The sequence below is a fragment of the Sus scrofa genome, chromosome 7 (genome assembly GCF_054392235.1).
Source record: "Sus scrofa isolate SSC_HxYL_T2T_F1_AM1 chromosome 7, Sscrofa_HxYL_maternal_Yorkshire_Landrace_v2.0, whole genome shotgun sequence".
Classification (NCBI taxonomy): Eukaryota; Metazoa; Chordata; class Mammalia; order Artiodactyla; family Suidae; genus Sus; species Sus scrofa.
Genome location: NC_139389.1, coordinates 62,253,729 through 62,279,344, shown reverse-complemented (window position 1 = coordinate 62,279,344; position 25,616 = coordinate 62,253,729). Strand labels below are relative to the sequence as shown.

At 51.3% G+C, this 25,616-nt stretch overlaps 2 protein-coding genes across 14 annotated transcripts in view; one reads left to right on the top strand and one right to left on the bottom strand.

Moving 5' to 3' along the window:
• The window catches only part of SLC41A3 (solute carrier family 41 member 3), a 68,738-nt gene extending 47,825 nt beyond the window's left edge, over positions 1-20,913 (top strand). For 5 of the 11 annotated variants that reach the window (XM_084968528.1, XM_021098942.2, XM_021098943.2 and 2 more), the window contains 7 exons: positions 1,075-1,219; positions 3,136-3,282; positions 5,140-5,284; positions 6,035-6,114; positions 7,845-7,979; positions 18,642-18,790; positions 19,591-20,913. In XM_084968528.1, the coding sequence (XP_084824654.1) occupies positions 1,075-1,219; positions 3,136-3,282; positions 5,140-5,284; positions 6,035-6,114; positions 7,845-7,979; positions 18,642-18,790; positions 19,591-19,782 (993 nt within the window). In that variant the 3' untranslated portion in view covers positions 19,783-20,913. Of the gene's footprint in view, positions 1-1,074; positions 1,220-3,135; positions 3,283-5,139; positions 5,314-5,847; positions 6,115-7,844; positions 7,980-18,641; positions 18,791-19,590 lie in introns of all 11 variants that reach the window. The other 6 variants (XM_084968527.1, XM_021098938.2, XM_021098940.2 and 3 more) reach the window with 3 other exon arrangements.
• Positions 20,466-25,616, bottom strand: part of ZXDC (ZXD family zinc finger C) — a 32,243-nt gene continuing 27,092 nt past the window's right edge. For 2 of the 3 annotated variants that reach the window (XM_084966350.1, NM_001244222.1), the window contains 3 exons: positions 23,306-23,436; positions 22,521-22,622; positions 20,466-21,686 (listed from right to left, as the gene is read on the bottom strand). In XM_084966350.1, coding sequence (XP_084822476.1) covers positions 21,600-21,686; positions 22,521-22,622; positions 23,306-23,436 — 320 coding nt within the window. In that variant the 3' untranslated portion in view covers positions 20,466-21,599. The remainder of the gene's footprint in view (positions 21,687-22,520; positions 22,623-23,305; positions 23,437-25,616) is intronic. The other variant, XM_013996783.3, reaches the window with a different exon arrangement.

Below are 25,616 nucleotides of genomic sequence, written 5' to 3'. Positions count from 1 at the left end.
GGTGTGTGAAGTGGACTTCATTACTCAGGATACTAATCTGCTATTATTTGTAGACGATGGTCATGTTCCGTCCACATCTACCCTGTCTTTGTTTTGTGATCTTTTATCACAGGGAAGTCATACTTGAACTTATGCATATTTTGTGTGTGTTTTTCTTTATAGATTTTACCTGTTGTATCTTTAGTAGGTGGCCTTCCCCAATCCAAAAGCTGAAACACATTACCCAATTTTTGTTTGTTTGTTTCACAAAAACCAAAGAAAATATAGGTCTATTTGTGTATAATATACACAAATAATTTGGGTATCATTGTATGAATAGTATAAAGGCAGAATCTATTTTTTCCCCAAGCAAATAATCCTATTTATTCAATACTGATTTGAAATGCCACCTTTATCATTTTAAATGTTTATATATTCATGATTAATCATTAAATTTTACATTTTCATATAATCACGATTCAGTTCCTAGACTCTGTTCTGTCCAGCTAGTCTATTTTTCTGCTAAACCACCCAGTTTTAATTATTATAGTGATAGAGCACATATTCATAATGAATATGCCAAAATTTTAATCTTCTTTCTCAGAATTATTTTGGCTATTCTTGCATATCTTCCCGTTTCCGTGAAATTTAAAACAAGCCGTCAGGTGCCATGAGAAGTCTGAGGACTCTGATTGGAATGACGGTGTATGCCTGGGGCGGCTCTCACTTGGGGAGATGGACTCACCTCAGCCAAGTGTGCCTGGCAGGGCCGCGGCCTGCTCTCGTCCACAGGGATGGCAGGGAAGGGCTGGTGCTCAGGTCTGGGCACCTTGTGGCACAGGCTGAGGTGCCACGGAGGCGGGTGCCCTCAGGCGTGGGGATGGGGAGCAGAGAAGGGGCAGGGGCACAGCTGTCCCCCGGGGAGGGTGTGCCAAGTGCTGCCGGAGGTCAGAGGGTGATGGTATCCAACCCGTGGGGGGCATGATTGCCCTGACTGAGCATCCAGTACAAGGTGAGCATCAGGCAGAGGACAGGGAGAAGGGAGGCTGTGGTGAAGCTGGCAGCCAGTCCTCACATCTGACCTCTGCCCCACAGGTGCAGGCCACTGTCGTGGGGCTCCTGGCCGCCGTGGCTGCCCTCCTGCTGGGCGCCGTGTCTAGGCAGGAGCTGGACCTGGTGAAGGCAGAGGTGCTGTGTGCCAGCAGCGTCATCACCGCCTTCCTGGCAGCCTTCGCCCTGGGTGAGCTGCCACCTGAGTCCTCGGGGTCCTGCCTGGGCTCTGCTCTGGCCACACACCCTCTCCCCCGCCCCATGGCCATCACCCCACGCACCTGCGTTCCTCTCAGAGCACTCGCAGAAATCTGAAACGACCTGCTTTTTTTTTGTTTGTTCTCATCCCCATGCCTCCTCTTCTGTCACCTGCTCTCCCCGCCGCCCCACCCGCCCCATGTCTCCTAGAGCCGGAAGATGGGCCTTGGGCCTGGGGGGCTCACATGCCAGGGTCCCCGGTGGCCATGCCTGTGCCCACTCTGCTTGCTGAGCATCTGGTGCGCCAGGCTGTGTCCCGGAGCTTGGGGTGCTGGCGGGGTGGGGGTGCTCAGTGGCCCCACTGGGTCAGACTCTATTTTAGTTCCTATTTATCCTCTTCACTTGCACTGCCTCCTCCTCGCCAACAAGCCTGCCATGTGAGCGCAGAGCCAGTGGTTATTTCTGCCCTTAGACAAGCCCTGCGTAAGCAGCTCCCAGGTCTCCTGAACAGACGGAGGTCACGCTGCTTTTCTCGGGACTGTGTGTCCATGTCTAGCCGACCCTGCGCAAGTGCAGGAAGGGAGGACGTGGCTTTGAAAGCTGACCTGTGTTCATAGTCTGTCCCCGCTGAAGGCAGCGGGTGACCTGGCTGCATTCCTGCTGGCACCTAGATCAAGTGAGGGCCAGAGCGCAGGATGGTCACAGGCCTGCCCGTCTGGTCTGAAGGGTGGGCTGAATCAGCCACACCTGAGAGAAGAGAGCCCGGGGGACACTTGGCATGTGGTCCCCAGAAGGCCGTGCTGTCCCTCAGGCCGTGCTGTCCCTCAGCCTAGCTTCCCACTTTACAGACAAGCAAACAGGCTCAGGGACAAGGACATGCCAGGACTGTCCAAGGACATGTGGGAGTCAGGAAGCGTGGCTGGTGGGTTATGGTGCCACTTTGACCCGTCTGTCGTAAAGCCAGGCAACGGTGCTGGTGGCTTTAATAAAGTGTTCCTGCTAGTCCTGTGGGGTTGTCACCAGAATTCAGCTCAGTTCAGCTGAGCAAACTTGGATTCACTTAGAATTGATGCCTCAGAAGAATAAAGCAGCTGAGACCTGGTCACAGAATAGCCACAGACTGTGGCCAGCAGCTTTCCGTGACCTCTAGGTGATAATTCTGATTATTTAGTGATAGAATGCTGGGTCAGTTGTTAAAACACAGTAGCCAAGATAGTGTCTTCTTAAAGGCCCACATGAGATGCTGTTGGATTTCATCCCGGGGGTGGGGGTGGGGGGCTGGAAGCACGTGACAGTGGCCTGAGAACCAGGTCTGAAGAGAAAGCAGGGCCTGGGAGGTGTGGCACCCCTGAGGAAGAGCCTCTCAGGTCTCTCCAGCCTTGCCCATCAGCCAGACCACGCAATGAGCCCCAAGAGCCCTGCAGGCCCCCGTACCGCACTGCCTCTCTGTGCTCCCGCCCAGGCCCACCCGCATTGCTGCCCTGCATGGCCCCAGACCCCACCCCTGCCGTCTCCCCCATGGGTTGCACCCTGGAAACTGCTCCTGGGGCCGCCGGCCCTCAAGGACCCAGCACAGGGAGACCTCGCCCCATCTGAGGCTCCTACTGCTCAGGGCAGCTTGAGGCCCTCTTCCTGATCTGAGGCCTGTGAGCTCCATGCCTGCACTTCCCAGGGGTTCGGGAGCCATGGAACCACCTGCCCGCGTCTCCCCGATGGTTCAGGTATCACAGTGTCAAGCCTGGGAGTCACAAAGCAGAGTCTGAGGCTCGCAGCCCCAGGTGGCACGAGAAGCTGGGCTGGGGCGGTCTGGGGGCAGCTGGGCATGTGCAGGTGGAGTGAGTTCCAGGCAGCCTCCCACCACCTGCTCACCCGCTCACTGCCCTCACCTCATCCCCCTACCCTCCACAGGGATGCTGATGGTCTGCATCGTGATTGGTGCTCGGAGGCTCGGGATCAACCCAGACAACATCGCCACGCCCATCGCAGCCAGCCTGGGAGACCTCATCACCTTGTCCCTCCTGGCTTTCGTCAGCAGCTTCTTCTACAAGCACAGAGGTAGGGCCCAAGGCCAGGGTCTCTGGGGCAGGGTGAGGCCTGGAGTCACTGGGCAGGTGAGGGTGGCCCCCAAGGTGCCACCCGCTTTCCCGCCGTGCTGGGGGACAAATCATTCCAGGCAGTTTCCACCTCCTGCAGGGGCTCAGGAGGAGGTCAGGGAGGGCCTGAGCTGGCTGGGGTGCTTCAGTGCCTCCTTGGGAAGGGCATTTCATGCCAGACACGTGGCAGCTGCTCAAGAGTGACTCCAGGCATGTCACAGCCACAGGGGTAGAAGTAGAAGCCAGTTCTTCAGAAGGTGGCCTGTGAGTTGGTCAGCAGCCCAAAAGGGCATTTGTACCTCTTGTGGGAACTAGACCTTGGGTCTGGGCACCCCCAGAGGTTGCTCAAGTCTGCCTGGGGACCCAGCTGTGCTCACACCCTGGACATGTGGACACATGGATCCCCCTCACCCTGTGCTCCCCTGCTGCACTGGCACAGCTGGACACTCCCCTCCAAGCCTCAGTTCTTGGGCTGCACCTGCCACGGTCCCACTAGGCAGCTGCCCATGACCGTCAGGATCCGGGGTGGCAGGGGTCAGAGCTAATGGGTGCAGTGGGCAGCAGAGGAGTAGGGAGAGAACAGAGGCATAGCCATGGCAAAGGTCCAGCTTGTTACCCATGGGAGCGTGGACATGGGTTTAAGGACTCACCTGGTTATTCCATGTTGGCAGTGGAAGCAGCCTGAGGAAGTGAGTCTGACTGAGTCCCGACTCTGCAGGGACCCCGATGCCTGGCACCTCCTGCAGCAGCAAAAAGGAATAGTTTGAGAGATTCTGAAACTTGACATAAGTGGACCTAATTTTATTTTTCAAACAAATTTCAAAGGCTTATGCATGAGCTAGTTAATTGAGTTTGATTTGCAAAGTAACAGGTGTCCCACCTGCGCTCAGCCCAAGTCTCACAGGACTCTGAGTGGTGGATCATGCAGGTCACCCACCCCCTCCAGTCACACCAGATCCACCGCTGGGCTGGGCACCCGTCAGATGCATGGTCTTCATGGCCCCTCCAAGTGGCCCAGGGAAGCTGGACCAGACACAGAGCTCCAGCCATGGCTGCCAGCACATTGAACACTTGCTCAGAGCTCCTGGGCCGCCTCTGCCCCCACGTGACTGTGGAGTCTCTGTCTGTGGCAGTCTGTCCTTCCCTGCAGCCGCCCTGGTGGGAAGATGGGCCAGGGTGTTTCCTGCACAGGAGGCAGCACACGCAGGCCCAGGCTGGGATGCCGTGAGCATGGGGCTGCCCCGGGCGTGGCCAGGGGAGAGGACGTGTCCAGAGAAAGCTGGCCTTGTTCTTCATGCTTAAGGAAGGTGACATTTGCACCAGAGCACAGGACAGGCAGGGAGAGCAAGGGGCCGAGTGTGCCCTCTGGTGTGGGCTCCAGCCTGGCACCCGCTTCCATCAGCTGATCTAGGCCGAGGCCAGTCTTCACAGCACCCACCAGGTGGGGCAGGTGGCACAGGGGACTCGAGGATCCACAAAGCAGCCAGGAGCAGGGCTGGCGCCACAGCTCGCTGGCGCATCCTGGTCGCCACTTCCTCACGGGCTATCTGAGCATGTGGCTGAGAGCAGGATGGGAGTCAGGCCAGGAGGTGCTGAGCAGAGCACGGGCCACGGTCACGCTTCAGTAATGAGGCTGAGGAGGAGGAGGCAGAGGAGGGAAGGTATGTCAGGAAAACCTGGAAGAGTCAGAGAGGCTAAGGCAGATGTGGGGGGGCAGGTGTGGGGGGACACGTGTGGGGTGTCGGGGGCAGGCTGCTCGCCTGTCTGCCTTGCGAGCTCTGGCCCCAGTCCATGGCCCAGCGCCTGTCTCCTTCTCCAGACAGTCGGTACCTGACGCTGCTGGTCTGCGTGGGCTTCGTGGCCCTGACACCCGTGTGGGTGCTCGTCGCCAAGCAGAACCCGCCTGTCGTGAAGATCCTGAAGTTTGGGTGGCTCCCGATCGTCCTGGCGATGGTCCTTAGCAGGTGCACATGGTGGTGCCATGAGGGCCTGGGTGAGGCACCTGTGACCGTGGGCACCTTCGCTGACCCCACTCCTCACTCGCCATTGCCCCCCTGAACTCTGGGCCTCTCCTGAGGGCAGCCCTGTTGGCTACTGCCAGACCCTCTGCAGGCGGGGGCCCCACCCCCATGGGCCCTCCCCCTGCTGCCACGGCTCCCTGAACCCCATTTCCATAGCAGGACCGAGAGGGGCTAAGCTGGACTTCTGCTCTCCAGCCCAGGGGGCCCTTTCTGCCTGTAGACCCTGACGGGGCCACAGCGTCCTGCTGTGCTCTCCTAGGCTGCTCTCTGGGGACAGAGGCTGTGGTCGAGGAATCTTTGCTCCCAGAAGGTCCTGGGCTCCAGGCCTGGGGCAGCCTGTGATCACCTGCAGGGCTGCTGGGTGAGGTCCTGGCATGGATCCTAAGAAAGGGCAAGAGTCAGTGCTCCCAGGGGTCCACTTCCCACTAAGAAGCTGCCCTTGGGCCATCCTAAGACGTACCCCCGCCAGCCATGTGGCCTTGGAAAAGGGTTTGTTGTGTTTTCAGTGGGCTGGCGTCATGTAATGGGCCTTCCAGACCAGCTGAAGCTGAGAACAGAGGTGCACAGCACGGGTGGGGTGCAGAGGACCCACCAGACCACCTCAGCTGTGCCAGGTTCTGGGGCACCAGGAGCGGCCGGGCAGGGAGACAGCTGCAAGTGCAGCCTGACGCTGGCACCGTGGTCTCTCCCCAGCTTCGGAGGGCTCATCCTGAACAAGACCGTTTCTAAGCTGCAGTTCAAAGGCATGGCTGTGTTTGCTCCCATCATATGTGGTAGGTGGTCACTGTCCCCTGGGGTCCTGGGTGGAGTGGGGTGAGAACAGCAGTGACTTTGGGCGTCCGGCCCAGCCCTGGGAGGTGGTGGGACGCTGAGCTATGGCCAGGCTACTCTCAGATCCCCGGGGAGAAGGCCTGCAGCTGCCCCCAGCTCACCTGCCCTCATGTGGCCCTGGGACCATAGCTGCCAGCCTCTGAGGCTCTAACCTGTGGGCTGCTGGGACCTGGGCTGAAAGCAGCTTCAGAACCAGGGTGTGGTCTCTTAAGGTTTTTCTTTTTACTTGAGTCATTGATGACACTTAACTCAGATATTTACACATATACACCTGGATTCCTGTCTTCTCCTTCTACAGCAAGGGCGCCGTGACGATACTCCTTCCCGTGAGGGGTGGAGGCTTTATGTCCAGTTGACCCCAATCCCCTCCAGCCCCTGCTGCCAGCACCCTGCCCGCCACTGCTTTACCTTCTTGGCTCAGGCCCTGTGGGTGTTTTAGGCAGAGCTTGGCATGAGTCCAGCTTCTGGTGAGGCCCTGTAAGTGGGACTGACTGATCAGAGGACCCAAATACGACAGTCCACTGCCAGGCCTTGGCCATCTGCCCTGCATGTCACAGGGCCATCCAGCAGACCTGCACTCTGAGTCCCTAGAGCCTTTCCCAGCACAAGGGCTGGCCACTGCGGTAAGGTGGGCAGACCCAGGGGCCACAGGTGGGAAGACCCCCTTAGTGGTCCCTCGCCCAGCTGTCCGGAGGGGCTGAGTGGTGATGCGTACAAGCTGATGGGAGACAAGAGCTGACTGGTGGGGAGTGGGCGAGCACCCAGGGCAGAGTGCAGAGGCTCCTGGTGGCACCCCGGTGTGCTGGGCCATTGCAGACCCGGGGGAACCGAGTCCAGAACTGCCAGAGCCGACTTAAGAGAGGCCAGGGATCTGGATTAAGGGCCTAATTTGTAAATGCTGCCAAATAGAGTCATTCCCCCCGCCCCAAATCAAGTGAGGTAGGTGTGCAGCCATCCGCTGGCCAAGGCCATTCTCTGGTGCAGCCAAGGTGGTCACCAGGGCCCATCTGGCCCCGTTCAGGGTTGTTCTCTGTGGGGCTGAGGAAACAGGATGGGGTGAGCCACCAGGGTGGGTTGCCAGGGTGGACCCCACACTCCGCCAGCCCCCAGACCTGCACCACAGGAGCTGCCTGTGGCTGTGTCACCGGGGCCTCTGGCCCTGGCAGAGCTGGGCATGGTCAGCTCCTGGGAGACGCCGGGAGCCCCCTCTGTGGCCCCAGCTTGGCTGTCCTGCCACCCTTACCCCTCATTCACTCTCCTCTTCCTATCCTTCCTGCCTCAGGGGCGGGGGGCGGGGGGAGACATTCCTTTCATTTTCTCAGGAATTCCAGTCTGCATCTGGTTCCTGCCCATGGGTGGCTTATCAGGACATCCTCCCACGACCTCCCCACCTACTCCCCTCCCCTCAACATGTCACTACTGAAAGAAAACTTTGCCAGGCACACCTCCTTCACCTTAAGAGGTGACACAGCTACTGCCTTGACACCTCACTTCTGAGGGCAGGCCACCTTTGTTTCATGGCAGACACATCTGTGGTGAAGTGGGAGACAGAAAAGAAATCCAGTGCTGAATGCATCAAGGAAGGCTTCCTGGAAGAGTTGAACTTAAAACAAGGAACAGAACTAAGAGACGGGCATAAGAGAAGGGGAAACCAGGTTCTTTGTCTTTGTAGGTGTTGGTGGCAATCTGGTGGCCATTCAGACCAGCCGGGTCTCCACCTACCTGCACATGTGGAGTACGCCTGGCGTCCTGCCCCTGTGGATGAAAGCATTCTGGCCCAACCCATGCTCAACGTTCTGCAGCTCTGGTGAGTCTGGGGTCTTCAAGGCCACAGGGCTGTTTCTTTAAACAGTGAAAATGGACACCCCTGGAACCCAGTGTCTGCTGCAGTGGATGCCCAAGAGCAGGGCTGACCTCAGCACAGACCGTCCTAAGGGACCGAGCCACCCCCCCAAGATACTCACATGTCCACAGGTCAGTGCGAGACAGCAGCCGACTCTGCCTGGGATGTAGTTGCTCTGAAGGGTAGACAGGAAACAGCACCTAAGTGCAGGCTGTGCCGGGGCCAAAAGACAGTGGGCACTCTGATAGGAGGCCTTTGCACGGGTTGAATGTCACCTCTGAGGACCAGCAGGGTGGCCAGAGGCAGGAAGGCGATGGTCCCGAGGGCCTTTAAGCTCAAGGAAGGACTTTGCAATCTCTTCTGAGCACCAGGGGACCCAGCCGGGTATTTTACCTTCTTGTTACTTTTGAAGTCCCATTCCTCTGCCACCACCTGGCTGGGAGGGGGAGGGTGACGTGTTGCTGCCCCCTCCCCCCCCACACACACACTCCCCTCAGCCCCTCGCACCCAGGCCAGGAGGGCAGAGCCCAGGCCCCACATGACCTTGGCTGATGCAGTTCGCCCAGTTGGGTCCAACCGCCCTTCCAGGATCCTGAACCAGGAGAGCAGGCCTGTGCCGAGACTGTCCTGTGACCACTGACTGTCCAGCCTGGGACACACAGCAATGAAAGCAACTTGGGAACTTGCCGCGTGTTGTTTCCTGGACCCCAAAGCCCCTGGTGGCCTGCTGCCTCCCTCCACCTTTCAGAGTCTTGTGCTCATTTCACCCGATGCCCGGATTCTTGGTTGTGTGTAGTTAGAGGGATGAGAAGTGGGGCTGCCCTGTCTTATTCCCCCTTCTTCTCTTGTTCTCATGTTTTCCGATTGGGTATCTTTGGAGTGGCATGTGGATTGCTTTTTCTTATATGTGTTGCAGGCTTTTGGTTTGCAGTTACCATGTGGTTTTGATATAGGAGTCTACATATATATACAAGATTGTTTTAAGTTGCTGGTCTTTTAATTGCAAGTGCATCTTCAGGATCGTGTGTTTGTACCCTCCTCTTCTCACGATTGCTGGTTTTGATATTGTATTTGTGTGTGGCTGACTTCTTACCTTTATTATACGTTTACCTTTACTGGTGAGCTTTCTCATTTGTAATTTTCTTGCTCCTGGTTTTGGCCTTTTCTTTCCTACTAAGGAAGTTCCTTTAATGTTTGTCGTAAAGCTGGTTTAATGGTGCTGAATTCTCTTAGCTTTTGCTTGTCTGTAAAGCTTTTGATTTCTCCTTCAAATCTGAATGAGAGCTTTGCTGGGCAGGATAATTGGTTGGAGGTTTTTTTCCCTTTCATCACTTTAAGTATATCATGCTACTTCTTTCTGGCCTGCAGGATTTCTGCTGAAAACTCAGCTGACAGCCTTCTTGGAGTTCCCTGTATGTTATTTGTTGCTTTTCCCTAGCTGTTTTCAGTATTTTCTCTTTGTCTTTAATTTTGATCAGTTTGATTAATATGTGTCTTGGGGTGTTCCTCCTTGGGTTTATTTTATATGGTTCTCGTAGTGCTGCCTTTCCCATGAAATATTTGATTCATTTCCCATGAAATGAGTGACTCCTTTCCCATGTTATGGAAGTTTTCAGCTGTTATCTCTCCAAATATCTTCTCTGGCCATTTCTCTCTCTTTTTCTGGCACCCCTATAAAGACGAATGTTGGTGCATTTAAGGTTGTCCCAGAGTTCTCTTAGACTGTCCTCAATTCTTTTCATTCTTTTTTCTTTATTGTTTCCCATCAGTGATTCCCACCTGTCTTCTTCCACCTTGCTTATTTGTTCTTCTGCCTCCTGTATTCTGTTGGTTCCCTCTTGTGAATTTTTTCAGTTATTGAATTTTGGATCTCTGCTTGTGTAATCTTTAAATCTTGTATTTCTCTGTTCAACTTTCCTGCTAATTTATCCTTGCCTCCAGTTCCTTTCCAAGATCTTGGATCATCTTTACTATCACTAGTCTTTTTCATGGAGGCTGCTAACCTCCATTCACTTAGCTGTTATTCTGGGGTTTTGGCAGCCTCTCTCATCTAGCTTATATTCCATTACCTTTTCATTCTGTGTAGCTTTTCATCTGGTCCCCTTTTTGCAGGATACAGGGCTGTAGCCTCTCTTACTTCTGACGTCTGCTCCCCTGCTCCTTGTGGCTGAAGTTGGTCTGGGGGGATGCAGGCTTCCTGGTGGGAGGGACGGGTGCCTGCCCACTGGTAGGTGGGGCCGAGTCTTCCCCCTCTGGTGGGTGGGGCTCTGTCTCTGGGTGAGATTAGAGGCCTGGGGGGGGGGGTCTTTAGGCAGTCTATTTGCTGATGGGTGGGTCTGTTTTTTTCCAAAATGGCCACCTCCAGGGGATTTCACACCAATGATTATTCCCAGGACCTCTGCCTCCAACATCCTGCCACCACAGTGAGCCACAGCTGACCCCCGCTTTTCCAGGAGACCCTCCAAGACCTGCAATAGGTCTAACCCAGACTCCTATGGAGTCTCTGCTTTGCCCTGGGACCCAGTGCACATGGAATCCTGTGTGCACCCTGGTAGAGTGGAGTCTGCATCCCCCAGTCTCCTGGAGCTCCTTGCTGACCCCTGACACCAAATGCACCAGGGGCTCCTCCTCCCAATGCCAGACTCCTTCCCAGGCGTGGGAAGCTGACATGGGGCTCAGAACGCTCTCTTCTGTGGGAGAGCCTCTGTGATGGTTATTTTTCAGTCTGCAGGTCACCACCTGGCAGGTGTGGAGTTGCTTATATCACAAAAGCACCCCTACTGTCTCCATGTGGCTTGTCTTTGGGTGTAGGATATCTTTTTTGGTAGTTTTCAGTGTATTTTATTGATGATTGTAAAGCAGTTAGTTGTAATTTTGGTGTTCTCGTGACAGGATGAGCTTAAGTCGTTCTTGTGCTGATCTCATGTCCACCCGTCTCTCGTCCAGTGCACATTGTTTTCTGACTGGTCATCTGCGCACAGAAGAGCGAGTCACTCTCTGTGTCAAGGGTGTAGCTGTCCCAGTTTGGGCTCCTACAGCAGAGCCACATACTGGGGACTTACAAGCAACAGATGTTCACTGCCCACAGATCTGGAGGCTGGATATCCACAGACAAGGCCTGGGGGGCAAGACTGTCTTCCCACTGCGCTCTCACGAGGGGAAGGGGCATGCAAGTTCTAAGTGGCCCTTAAATCTCTGAGGCTGCACCCTCATGACCTCTTCACCCCACAAAGTCCCACGTCTTACCACCACTGGGGGTCAGGTACAACATACAGATTTGGGGAGAAGAAAACATACCGTCTGTAGCAGCATTTTCTGTAGGTTTCCTTGAGTTTTAATGCCAGCTGCCGATTGTTGTTTTGCTTTTGCCTTTTTAGGTTTTTTCTTCTTTTTTTAAAGAACCTTTTTAAAAACTTGGCCTTGTGTAACTTTCCACCATGAACAGATGCTGGTGCTCTGGTGCATCCTCACCTTTTCTCTACAATATTTTATGGCAAAGTTTTGAGTTACTTAGGATTTGTCCTCTTTTTCCTTATTTAGCTGACAGACTGTATTAATTCAGAAGCAACAGAGACTTATTTTTCATTGACTTTCTTTGTTTCTTCTGGAGAAGCCCATCCCATCCCCACAGGACAGCTAGAGAGTGTGTGTGGCCAGGGCAGGGAAAGCAAGCCTTGCACAGGGGACTCCAGCCCTCAGACCTGAGGAGGCCATGCTGACAGGGTCCTGGGGGCCTTTCAGGAAGGGTGGGGCCTCCCCTACCCCAGCTCCACACCTGACCCTTCTCCACCCATCCACCCCCATCCCCAACTCCACTCCTGAGCCTTCTCCATCTCTCCACCCTCCCCCATCCCCAAACTCTGAACCTTCTCAAGATGTCCAATGTCTATCCCACTATAAACTCCAGCATGTCCTTCCTCTGCCTCGAACCCTCTGCCGGGGGCCAGGTCTCACCTAACTAACACACTTAACTTTCCACCACATCACCCAGTCAGTTTTCCTCCTGGTATGTGTCAAGGTTCGAAGTGACCTTGTTTGTTTCTGCTACTTTAAAAACATTTTAAAAAACATTTTTTATTATAGTTGATTTATACCATTCTGTCAATTTCTGCTGTATAGCAAAGTGACCCAGTCATATATCTATACACACTCTCTTCCTCCTATTATCTTTCATCATGTTTCATCACAAATGACTGGACATAGTTCCCTGTGCTGTACATCAGGACCTCATTGTCTATCCATTCAAAATGTAGCAGTTTGCATCTATTAACCCCAAACTCCCAGTCCATCCCATACTCTGCTCTCCACCCTGGCAGCCACAAGTCTGCCGTCCACATCTGCAGATCTGTTTCTGCATAGATAGGTTCATCTGTGCCATGTTTTAGATTCCACATATAAGTTATATGGTATCTGTCCCTTAGGTCACATAGTATGAGAATCTCTAGTTCAATCCCTGTTGCTGCAAATTGCATTATTTTGTTCTTTTTTATGGCTGGGGTAGTAGTCTATTGTCTATATGTACCACATCTTCTTAATCCATTCATCTAGCAATGGGTATTTAGGCTGTTTCCATGTCTCGGCTATTGTGAATAGTGCTGCCATGAACATGGGGTGCATGTATCTGAATGAAAGCTTCGTCCAGATATATGCCCAGGAGGGATTGCTGGTTTATACACTAGTTCTATATTTAGTTTTCTGAGGCACCTCCATACTGCTTTCCATAGTGGTTGTACCAATGTACATCCCCACCAACCGGGTAGGAGGGTTCCCTTTTCTCCACACTCTCTCCAGCATTTGTTATTTGTTGAATTGCTAATGATGGCCATTCTGACTGGTGTGAAGTGGTACCTCATTGTGGTTTTGGTCTGCATTTCTCTAATAATTAGTGATGTTGAACATTTTTTCGTGTGCTTGTTGGCCATCTGTTATGTCTTCTTTGGATAAATGTCTGTTCAGGTCTTCTGCCCATTTTTCAATTGGGTGGTTTAGGTTTTCTGCTGTTGAGTTGTATGAGTTGTTTGTATATTTTGGAGATTAAGCCCTTGTCAGTTGCATCATATGAAACTATTTTCTTCCATTCTGTAGGTTGAATTTTTATTTTATGGTTTCCATTTCTGTGCAAAAGCTTGTAAGTTGGATTATATCCCATTGGTGTATTTTTAATTTGTTGCTTTGATAGACTGACTTAAGAAAACATTTGTATGGTTGATGTCAGAAAATGTTTTGCCTATGTTCTCTTCTAGGAGTTTGATGGTGTATTGTCTCATATTTAAGTCTTTAAGCCATTTTGAGTTTATTTTTGTGCATGGCGTGAGGGTATGTTCTAGTTTCACTGATTTACATGCAGCTGTCAGCTTTTCCCAGCACCACTTGCTGAAGAGACTGTCTTTTTCCCATTTTATATTCTTGCCTCAGTTGAAGATTAACTGACCATAGGTATCTAGGTTTATTTCTGGGCTCTCTACTCTGTACCACTGGTCTGTCTTGATGACTGTAGCTTCGTAATATTGTCTGAAGTCTGGGAGAGTTATGCCTCCTGCTTGGTTTGGATTGATTTGGCAATTCTGGGTCTTTTTATGGTTCCCTGTAAATTTTTAGATTGTTCTAGTTCTGTGAAAAATGTCATGGGTAACGTGATAGGGATTGCCTGAAATCTGTAGATTGCTTTAGGTAGTATGGCCATTTTAAAGATATCAATTCTTCCAATCTAGGAGCATGGGATAGCTTTCCATTTCTTTGAATCATCTTTAATTTCCTTGTATAGTTTTCAGCATATAAGTCTTTCACCTCGTTGGTCAGGTTTATTCCTAGGTATTTAATTTTGGGGGGTGTGATTTTTATATTCCTTTAATAGTCAATTGTTGGTATACAGAAATGCAACCAATTTCTGAATGTTCATCTTGTATCCTGCTAATCTGCTGAATTCATTGATCAGTTTGAGTAGTTTTTGTGTGGAGTCCTTGGGGTTATCTATATATAGTATCATGTCATCTGCATAGAGTGACAATTTTACCTCTTCATTTCCGACTTGGGTACTTGTTATTTCTTTTGTCTGATTGCGGTGGCTAGGACTTCTAATACTGTATTGAACAAAAGTGGTGAGAGTGGGCTTCCTTGTCTTGTTTCAGATTTTAGCAGGAAAGCTTTCAGCTTTGCTCCATTGAGTATTATATTGGCTGTGGTTCTGTCATAAATGGCTTTGATTATGTTAAGGTATGTTCCCTCTATTCCCACTTTGGTAGTTTTTTTCATGAATGGATGTTGGATTTTGTCAAATGTTTTTTCTGCATCTATTGAGTTGTCATGTGGTTTTTGAATTTTCTTTTGTTAGTGTGGTGTATGACAATTTATTTGCATATGTTGAATCATCCATGTGAAATCTGAACGAATCCCACTTGGTCATGGTGTATGATCTTTTTAATGTGTTGTTGGATTTGGTTGGCTAAAATTCTGTTGAGAATTTCTGCATCTATACTTATCAAAGATTCGGGCCTACAGTTTTCTTTTTTGGTGGTATCTTTGGTTTTGGTGTTAGGGTGATGGTGGCTTCGTAGAATGTCTTTGGGAGTGTTCCTTTTTCAACCTTTTGGAAAAGTTTAAGAAGGATGGGTATAAGCTCTTCTTCATATGTTTGGTAGAATTCCCCTGTGAAGCCAGCTGGTCCTGGACTTCTGTTTGTAGGGAGTATTTTTATTACATACTCAATTTCATTTCTAGTGATGGGTCTATTTAAATGATCTATTTCTTTTTGATTCAGTTTTGGTGGGCAGTATGTATGTCTCTAGAAAGTTGTCCATTTCTTCTAAGTTGTCAAATGTATTGGCATATAATTTTTCACAGCAGTCTTACTTTCTTTGTATTTGCAGTATCTGTTGAGATCTGTCCTTTTTCATTTCTTGCTTTGTTTATGTGTGTTCTCTCTCTTCTTGGTGAGTCTGGCCAGAATTTGTCAATTTTGTTTACCCATTTAAAGAATCAGCTCTTGGTTTTATTTTTATTTTTTGCTTTTTAGGGCCACACTCACGGCATATGGCGGTTCCCTGGCTACGGGTCGAATCAGAGCTACAGCTGCCGGCCTACACCACAGCCACAGCAATGCAGGATCCTAGCTGCATCTGCATCCTATGCCACAGCTCACATCAACCCGGGATCCCCAACCCACTGAGCAAGATCAGGGATAAAACCCACAACCTCATGGTTCCTAGTTGGATTCTTTTCAGCTGCACCACAATGGAAACTTCAGCTCTTGGTTATTGCCTTTTTTTCTTTTTTTCTTTTTTTTTGAATCTCTATTTTACTTATTTTTTCAATTTTAAAAAATTTTTAGGGCCACATGTGCAGCATATGGAAGATCCCAGGCTAGGGGTTGAAGTGGAGCTGTAACTTCCAGCCTACACACAGACACAGCAATGCCAGATCCAAGCTGCATCTGCAACATACACTGCAGCTCATGGCAATGCTGGATCCTTAACTCACTGAGCACAGCCAGGAATCGAGCCAAATATTCCTTGATGCTATCTATTCGGATTCGTTACGGCTGAGCCACAAATGGGAAGTCCCTGAATCTCTATTTTATTGTTTTACTCTCTGTTGCTTATGATTTCCTTCCTTCTTCTGACTTTAGATTTTGTTCCTCCTTTTCTAATTTCTTTTTCTAATTATTCTAGGTGGTAGGTTAAGTTGTTGATTTGAGATTTTTCTTCTTTTTTGAAGAAGGCCTGTATCACTATGATCTTCCCTCTAAGGAACTGCATTTGTGGCATCTCATAGATTTTGAATGATTGTGTTTTCATGATCATTTGCCTAGAGGTATTTTTTAATTTCCCTTTTGATTTCCTCATTGACCCATTGGTTTGTTTAGTAGCATGTTGTTTAGTCTCCATGTAGTCAGTTTTTCTCGTTTATTTTCCTGTGGTTGATTTCTAGTTTCATGCCGTGTGGGCAGAGAAGATACTTGAAATATTTCATTTCCCTACTCTTAAATTGATTGAGTTTAGTTTGGTTCCCTAATCCTTGAGAATATTCCATGTACACTTGAAAAGAATGTATATTCTGATTTTTTTGGATGTAATGTCCTGAAAACATCAATTCAGTCTAACTTTTCTATTGTGTCATTTAGGATCTCGGTTGCCTTATTGATTTTCTGTGTAGAGGATCTATCCATTGATGTGAGTGGGTGTTGAAACCTTGTAATATTCCCATTAATTTCTCCTTTTAATTTTCCCATCAGTTTCTCCTTTTATGATGTTTCTCATCAATTATATTACCATCAGTTTCTCCTTTTACGTTTGTTAGTATTTGTTTTATGTACTTGGGTGCTCCTATATCAGGGACATATGTATCAATGAGTGTAATATCCTCTCCTTGAACTGATCCTTTTACCGTTAAATAGTGCCCTTCTTTGTCTTTCTTTATGACCTTCATTTTAAAGTCTATTTTGTCCTTTATGAGTACTGCAACTCCTGCTTTCCTGTCATTTTCTTTTGCATAAAATTGTCTTTTTCCATCCCCTCACTTTCAATTTATTTGCATCCTCTGCCCTAAGGTGAGTCTTTTGTAGGCAGCATATTGTAGGCTCTTTTTCTATCCAGTCTGCCACTCTGTGTCTTTTGATTGGAATATTCAGCCCATTGATGTTTAAGGTAATTATTGGTAAATATGTATTGCCATTTTAAACCTTGGTTTTTATAGTTGATTGTTTCTCCTTTGTGCCTTTCTTTTTTTGGTTGGATGCTTTACTTTTATTTTACACTTGAGTCCTCTTCTTTTCAGTTTCTGTGAATTTATTTTTTGGTTTTGATTTCTGGTTCCACTGTTTTTCAAGTATGTTAACCCCTTCCTATTTCTGCTTGTTTTAGCCTGATAGTCATATAGTTTCAAACGCATTTTAAAAAAAGTCTAGATTTCCTACTCCCCCATTTTGATGTCCTTTTTTTACATCTTCATATTTATCCTTTTGCCATTTCTTGTGTCAGTTGTCATTTTTACAAATAGGTTTGTTTTTTTTTTCCTTTTAGATCTGTATACTGGGTTATTTAAGTGAATATTTTCCACTTGTAATTTCCTCCATCCAATATCTTACTTCTTTACTCCTATTTAGAGGAGACCTTTCAGTATGTTTTTTTTTTTTTTTTTTTTTGCTATTTCTTGGGCCGCTCCCGTGGCATATGGAGGTCCCCAGGCTAGGGGTCGAATCGGAGCTGTAGCCACCGGCCTACGCCAGAGCCACAGCAACGCAGGATCCGAGCTGCGCCTGTAACCTACACCATAGTTCACGGCAACGCCAGATCGTTAACCCACTAAGCAAGGGCAGGGACCGAACCCACAACCTCATGGTTCCTAGTCGGATTCATTAACCACTGTGCCACGACGGGAACTCCTCAGTATTTCTTTTAGAATGGTTTAGTATTGCTGTATTCTTTTAGTTTCTGTTTGTTGAAGGAATTCTTTATTTCCCATTCTTTTTTAAATGATAATCTTGCTGGGTAGAGTATTCTAGGCTGCGATTTTTTCCCTTTTAGAAATCTTAATATATATTGCCACTTTCCTGTGGCCTGTAGTGTTGCTCTTACTGCCTTTAGAATCCTCTCCTTTTCATTAACTCTTACCATTTTTACTATGTCCTGGCCTGGGGGTGGGGTTCTGTTTGGGTTGAACTTGTTTGGGGCCCTCTATGCTCCCTGTATCTTTATCTGTTTCCCTTAGATTTGGAAATTTTTCAGCCATGATTTCTTCAAATATATTTTCAATCCCCTTTTATCTTTCTTCTCTTCCTGGTATCCTTGCTATGTGTAGAATTGGCCCTTTATATTATCCCGTAGATCTCTTATATTGCTTTCATGTTTTTCCTTTTGGTTTTCTGTCACTATCCTCAAAGGAAGTTATTCTTGCGGCAGGCCCAGGCCTCCTCCCAGGTACCCTTGGCCATGCAGTTCGGCTCCCCAGCCTGTGGAGCACTCACTGCTCCATAGCCCCTCAGCCTGTCTCCAAACAGCCAGCCCTAGTCCTCTCCCCAGAACTGACCTCTGGAGCCTGAGTCTCAGTGCCCAGCCCCATCCCGAGCGTCTCAGGCTGTGGTGTCCTGGGAGGTGGTCTAAGTAGTGCTCTCTCTGCTTTGTCCTGCTCAGTCCAGCTGCTGCCTTTTTCTCTGTGGCTTTGGGGTCCCTCGTCTCGGCTGAGTTCCCCGTCAGTTAGGTGGCTTTCCAGGGTGTGGGTTCCTTTCCTTTTTCACAGCTCCCTCTCAGGAATCAGCACTTTTTTCCTCCTTTTTCTTTTTTTTTTCCTTTTGCTCTACCCTGTTAGGTAGAGCATTTCTTGCACTTTTGGAGGTTTAAGGTCTTCTGCCAGCGTTTAGTAGATGTTCTGTGTGAATCATTCCACATGTAGCTGTTTTTGATGTGTTTGTGGGAGAAGGTGAGCACCACGTCTTTCTCCTCTGCCATCTCAATCCTGCCCCCGTTTCTGCTGCTTGATTCTGGTTTTGCCCTCTTCCCTGAAACACTGGCTCCACACAGGAATGTACTGCACACACCTGTGTGAGGATGGATGTGGACGCCTCATGGAGTCTTAGTGCCCAGAGACCTCTGCTCCAGCAGCTCACCACACCTCCTTGGCTGTTTATTCCAGAAATCAACTCCACGTCAGCCCGAGTCCTGCTCTTCCTGGTGGTCCCAGGCCATCTGATCTTCTTCTACATCATTTACCTGGTGGAAGGCCAGTCCGTGCCAAACGACAGAAGCTTTGTGGTGCTCTACTTGCTGGCAGGCCTGGTCCAGGTGAGACTGCATCCAGTGGGGGTCCAGCCAGCTGAGCCATCCTGGGAGAGAGGCTCCTGGACACGCCGGCACAGCCCCTGGCCATCCAGAAGGGGAGTCAATTTGTCCAAGCCCAAGAACATGACCCAGAAACACTGCACATTCCTCAGTAGTGGGTCAGAGCTGTGGGTCAGAAGTGCAGCATTGCCATGAAGCCCACAGTGGGTCCAGCTGATAAGCTGGGCCGTGTGTGTGGCTCTTACCACACGGAGGATGGAAGGGGCAGGGTTGCTGGGCTTGACAACCATGAGGACATGAATGAAAAATAAGGCTGCTGCCTGCCTTAGGGCAGTACCCTGCAGGCCCTCTGCTGAGACTAGCTGGTGGGTGTCCCATGAGGGTGACTGCAACACATCCATGATCCTGGGAAACTGTTCAAAACATGGGCAGGGCAGGGGCAAAATCAGCCTGGAGCAGGGGCAGTGGAGCCCTGAGACCTACCAGAGCTCCTGTAGCCTTCGCAAAGGGCCAGCTTTCCAGAGCTGCCATGAGCAGGCCTCCAGCTGATCCAGACTGGAGTCCCAGCCAGACGGTGCCTAAGGCTCCAGTGGTGGGTGGAGCCAGTGCAGGTGGGCAGGGCTGGGGAGTGTCCCCAGGGGTGCCAGGGGTAGGGCAGGACCACAGGGAGGGAGCAGGCAGTACACGAGCTGAGCCGAGGGAAGGGCCTAGGGCTGACATGGCCATCTCGGGGTCTGCTCCTGCAACCTGGTTTCTTGGCTTCTGCTTGTCACTGTTTCTTCTTCCTGCTTGCCTCGTGACAGGTGGCAGTCCTGCTGTATCTGGCAGAAGTGATGGTTCGGCTGATGTGGCGCCAGGCCCTGGACCCGGACAACCACTGCATCCCCTACCTGACAGGGCTGGGGGACCTCCTGGGGACAGGCCTGCTGGCACTCTGCTTTCTTGTCCACTGGCTGCTGGTGGGCACCTTGGAGCCAGTGTCTGGAGCTTCCTAGTATACGCGCTGCTCAGCGTCACCTCCCCTCATGCCCGCAGGAATGCAACAATTTCCTCCCAAGCTGGGCCCTCAGGGCAGCTGACACTGGCCTCTGTAGGGGCCTCTGCCAGTCTGCCCAGGAGATGCACACAGTCTGGGCCTGGGGGCTGAGCCCATGATGGAGCTAGTGCATATGTGCACATGTACCAGGGGCAGGGCGGTCTGGTCTGCAGACACTCCGCTGAGTGGATGCCTGCACTTCTACGGGTGGCTGGCACTGTCTTGAGCCCATGTGACCCAGACTGGGGTGGGGCAGGAAGGAGGCCCTCTGTTCCCAAGCCTCAGGGTGCTAAGCATAGGCATCACTGCTGTCTGTGCAGAGTGCAGCCCCGGGGTGGCTGCTGGGGGCTGTGGACGTGAGCACCCTTCCCAATACAGGCTTTGATCACACCCTTTTCTGCTCCCAGCATTTCCTCATCTCTGCTTGCTTTTTCTCCCTCACGCATTTTTCCCCCCTTTCTTTAAAGCAAAAGTCCTCTGCTTAGATTTTTAATGATCAGGGGAGTGTAAATAAAACTGGAACCCCAGTTCTACTCTGAGGAAGGTGCGGGATTGGCCCCAACACAAGAGGGGTTGGCGAGCTGGACGGATGGAAGAATTATTACTCTTGACTGGAGAAAAAAACAGCATTAACCCCCTGCATGGCTGTACAGAACCTTTATTCATGTGCGCTGGTGTCGGGCCCAAGGTCAGCAGGGGCTCCGAACCTAGGAGATTAGTCAATTCTGAGCACTTCAGGTGGACACTAACTGAGGCATGAAGATGAAGGGCCACCACACAGCCTGGAGGGGGACAGTGTGGCATGGCCACTGGACAGCACAGAACTGCCTTGACATAGCACAGAGTTTTGTGGTTAAGAACCCTCTAGAAATGGGGACACCCCCCACCCTGCCCAGGATGGAGAGATCACGCTAGAAAGCTGGAGTCACTATAAAAACTCAAGATACAAACTGACAAGAGTTTGGATGACTTCAAGTCTGAGAATCAAACAGCAACTCGAATAAATACTTCTAAAGACCCCAGGCAAAAAAACCATTTCTGAGAGACCCTGTGTGCAGTCCGTGAATGAACAAATAAACATTTGCAAGTTTGGGTCTGGTCTCCTTTTACCAGAGACACCACTCTACAACACCGGGCACCACGTGTGCACACCTACAAAAGCAGCCCCATCACAGCCCCACACGAGCTTTATGCTCTCAGAATGTGGCCTTGCAAACCACTATCCAATTACCACTAACTGCTAACACCCAAATACAAGATTTAGAAATATCTTTTTAAAAGTTATGAGTCAAAATTCAATCTATGCAGGGGGCTCTGACAGAACTGGGGGCTGTTTCACCCGTCCAGTGCCTCTGACACCACTGCTGCCTGGTCTGCCAGACACGGGCTAGAATTTAGCTTCCTTGACAATGGGCCCCCTGCCTGACCTTGACCTCCACGGGGGGGGGGGGGGGTGCTCTCAGCCAGACCCTGACCCTGAAGCTTAAGACCCATGAGCTTTCACTGCAGCTGAGCCATCTGGCCAGGGGCCTGCAGCTGTTCGGGCTCGGCAGGGCCAGATGAGGGCCACGCACATGGCCGCTCAGGAGAGGCACGCTTTGCACAGAGCATCCTTGCCTGACCCGAGCATCTGCTCACACAGGCAGTTTCAGGTAGTACAGCCCCAAACTGGTTTCTGATACAACATAAGAAAAACAATTCTGACAAATGAACCCCAAAGTCCCAAAGAATGAGGCTGGCGTCTGAGTGGCGCCCTCGGCCCAGGCAGGGCTGCTCTCACTGCGGGTCGCGCAGGCTGGCCGTGCTCCCCGAGCGCTGCGTGTCCTCAGGCCCGGCAGCCCCTCCAGCTGCAGGAAGCACCTCCTGCAAAACCAAGCAGAGCAGTGAGCGGGCAGCTGGAGCCCCTGGCTCGTCTCCACTGAAAAGCTTTGCTCTGCCCCTTGTTAAACATGTGCTCTTGAAGGATGAAGGTAAACATCAGCACAGGTAAGGAGAGGTGGGCTCAGTCCTGGGCCACAGGTGTCCTTGACAGGACTGTCCGTGTGTGACCTGTGACCCTCCCATCACCCACTGCCCTTTGCTGACGGGGCTCCAGCCACACAGCCCTCCTCCGAGCCACCCACAGGGTCAGGTCCCACCTTTCTCAGTATCATCCTAGGCAACGTGAGGATGGTGTGGAGGGGATGGCAGGGAGCTTCCTCAAGCTGCTGCCAATGCCCTGCAGGTCACCCTCACCCAGCAGTCAGCCCCCCATTGGCACTCCATTCAACCTTTATTTCTAAGGTTATGGAAGACGCTGGCCAGCCCAATTTGAACATAAGAAAACCAAAATTACTACTCATCGTGATTTTTAAATACGTCTGAAACTTGATAAGCTAGATGCTTTGATTATTTTATATCCAAATCTGATTTATCCACTGGCCCCCGTGAGCTCCGCCACTCCCTCAAGCCAGGCACTTGTTTCCTCACAGGCTGGGGTCCTCTCAGTGTAAAGCACCTGACAGCTCCTGTCCACAACGACCATTAGATCTAAGCTTCATCCTCAGCTTATCTCCATCACTTACCCCCTTTTCTAGAAAGTGGATACACACTCTGGCAACCCACCCAGTGAGTCTGCCATGAGGCCATCTCAGAGACAAGCCTGGAAACCAGAAGCTTCGTAAGCCTAAACAAACCCAAAGAGCCAGGGGCGCTGACCTGGAGGACGTAGACGGGAAAATCGATGGCGAGCAGGGGGCGGAAGGCAGAGGGCTGGGGGCTGAGCGCCAGCGGCAGGCCTGCTTCACCCGCAGGGTCGTCCTGGGGAGGCAACAGCGCGGTCAGTGGCTGAGGGCGGCAACAATGCTCCTGCCACCTGGAGACACAGCTGAGCCAGCCCACCCCGTCTTCCAGGAGACCCACACCTGGACCAGGGAGGGCCAAGCCAAGCACACAGAGGGCTCTCAAGAAGCGGTGGGGGGGGGGAGGCAGTCAGAGCTGTCTGTCCTCAGCGTCAGGCAGCAAGTGATGGAGCCTGGAGGTGGCCATGCCCGGCAAGCATTCTTGGAGTGGCTGCCTGCTATGGGTACCTGCTGGCTGGGCACAGCGCAGGAGATGGCCAGCCCTGCCCTGCATGCCAGAGAAGAAAAGTGGGAGACAAACCCCTAAAGGCCCTGTCTTGGCCCCATAAGGAAAGAAGTAGGTCTGCGGGGCAGAGCAGAGAAGGGAGTCAGACGTGCTGCTAGGCACATACAGCCATCCGACCATGGTCTGGCCAGGAGTGGAGGGCTGTCCACACTGCACAGGGCCCTGGCCTGCACACGGGGAAAGCCAGACCCAGGGCGCATGAATCCCAACTGAGGGGCAAGTGGACGTGTGTGGTGGTGGCGGGGAAGGGGGGAGAAGATGGTTCTGCAGAGACCACGCGGGCACAGGACAGCAAGAGGAAGGCGCCTTGGAGGGGCAGCGCTCCTGCCCAGCCCCCTGCCCTGGGTGGCCCTTACCTGCAGCAGCTGGACCTGGACGCTGGGCACCACGAGGCTGCCCCACACCCAGCCACTCGGGCTGGCAGGCACACAAGTGGGGCTGCCCGGGTCATCATCTTTCCCTCGGGTCTGAGCTGGCCCCGTAGCTCCTGAAACACACAAGGCACATGCACTGCTCTGCCTGCCCTGCTGCCTGAGGCCCACAGATGCTCAGCCACATGGCGGAAGGACCTGGACTCCAGTAGGAAGCTGAACAGACACCCCACACGCCTCTCAGATGGCGCTCGGGCCCCCATTGCCCCTCTCAAGGCCAAACTCCTCCTCACCCAACAACCCAAGCGACTCCGACATACAGCACGGCGGAGCTCATGGGCGACAGGGGAAGCCACAGAGTAATAGCCCAGGCATCTGGACACCTGCTGAATGGCTCCTCTGTCCAGCATCTTTCACAGAAATCATCACTTCTCTGGTTTCATACCAGTAAGGAGGCTTTTTTAAATTAAGTACAAAGAAGATGGACAACTCCAGACTCCCAGAAAGGGTTTCTCTGACACACTCAGGAACCTGGGTCTCAGGAACCTGGGACCCTGCTCCTCATTCTGGACACTGAGCCAAGCCCTGGCCCAGTGCACACCTCCAAGCATGCTCACTGCAGGTGCCAAGGTGCTCTTACTGCTGGTGGACACAAGCATGCAAACGGCTTCTCATCAAGTTCTTTTCACAACAAATATCATACACACTAAAAAGAGTGTTAAATGCTGAACTTAACGAAATGAAAACAAGTGAGACCAACCAACCTGCTAAACCTCTAGAAAACAGTCCGTGAAAATTTCTAATTGATCTCAACTTGAAAAAAAGATGAAAAACACAAAAGGCTGGATGCTTGTTTAGTTTTCCATCTGTTCTGACAGCACAGCTGGCTCTGTCGCAGGGGTCCGCCTGCAGCACCGCCCCCAGAGCTGTAGCCCCAGCATCTGCCATCCAGGAGCCTGACCTCGTGACTGCTCTGGCTCCTGGAAGGGAGGAACTCAGCGTGGTGCTCTGTCCTCCCAGGGCACGCTGTCCCAGCCTCTCTGGGATTCTACCTGAAAACGCTTACGCCCTGAAGTCTTTTAATCTCCCTAGCACAGCATCCTTTCCTGCAATAAAAATATGTACATAAATTGAAATCCACTTAATTTTAAAGTTTATTTAAATACACTTTCTGGGAGTTAAAGTTCTTCATCTGAAAAACTGAGTTACCATTGCAATTATTAGTGATGCAAACCCAACCAAAATCGCAAGACACATCAGACTTCAAAAACTATGAAAAATTTAAGTAAAATTGTAATGAAAATGCATCAAGGAGCACGTGGCTGATAGGCAGCTTCCAGGCAGCTCTTGTCTGGGCACTGCTGCACTCAGCTCAAGAGGATAAACACCTTTACCCGCTGGGGCCATCGCAGCGTGTGTTGTCACACACTCCCAAAGGCAGACCGTGCCGTCTGGGGACGTCGTCAGCCCTGCAGACGGTTAGAATGGGCCCTGTGCCCTGAGCTGGTTAGAGAAATCTGTGTCTGGGAGCCTGCAGGCCCGCAGAAGCAGACCAAGGTCTCTGCTCGGAGCCCACGAAGACCATGCAGCTCAGGTCCTCTGCAGTAGCGGCTGCCAGGGCACCTAATGCCATGTGACTGACTTAATAAACCGGTCAAAAGGAAAACCAAACACGCTCTTGCACAGTGGAAATCCACAAACTCCTACTGGGCAAAGTAATCTTCGCACAGACCTAAATTTAGCTTCAATATTCTCCATGTGCTCCAATAACATCCAAAATGCTCATTTGTGCTGGAGAACCTGAAGGAAGGGAGAGGACTACAGCTGCCCAACCCCAACCCCAACTCCAGACAGGACATTATCCAGGCCGTGAGCTGGAAGTGAAACAGAGCTGCTCATGGACAGGGTCACCAGGCTCCAGGAAGGCACCACAGCCATGCCTTGGGTCTGGCCCCCCTTAGGTTCGTATCCCAGAACACAGGGCATCAGCAGCCACGCCCCAGGTGGCCTCGAGGACATGGAGGCAGCGGGGAAGGAGCTCCGGGATTCTACCTGCTTCAGCAGGTACCGACTTCCCACTGCTGGACAGCAGGCTGCAGGGTGGCTGAGCCTAGAGCCCAGCCACTGGCTGTGCACTGGGTGAAGCCCAAATGCTTTCCAGAGCCTCAGAGACAAGCCCACAACCCACACACAAAGACAAAGGCGTGGGGGGCTCCCTGAGCACTGCGAGCCATGTGGCCTGCATGAGGTGTGGGCTACAGAGCAGCTGTGACCCACCACTGTCCTTGAGAACTGT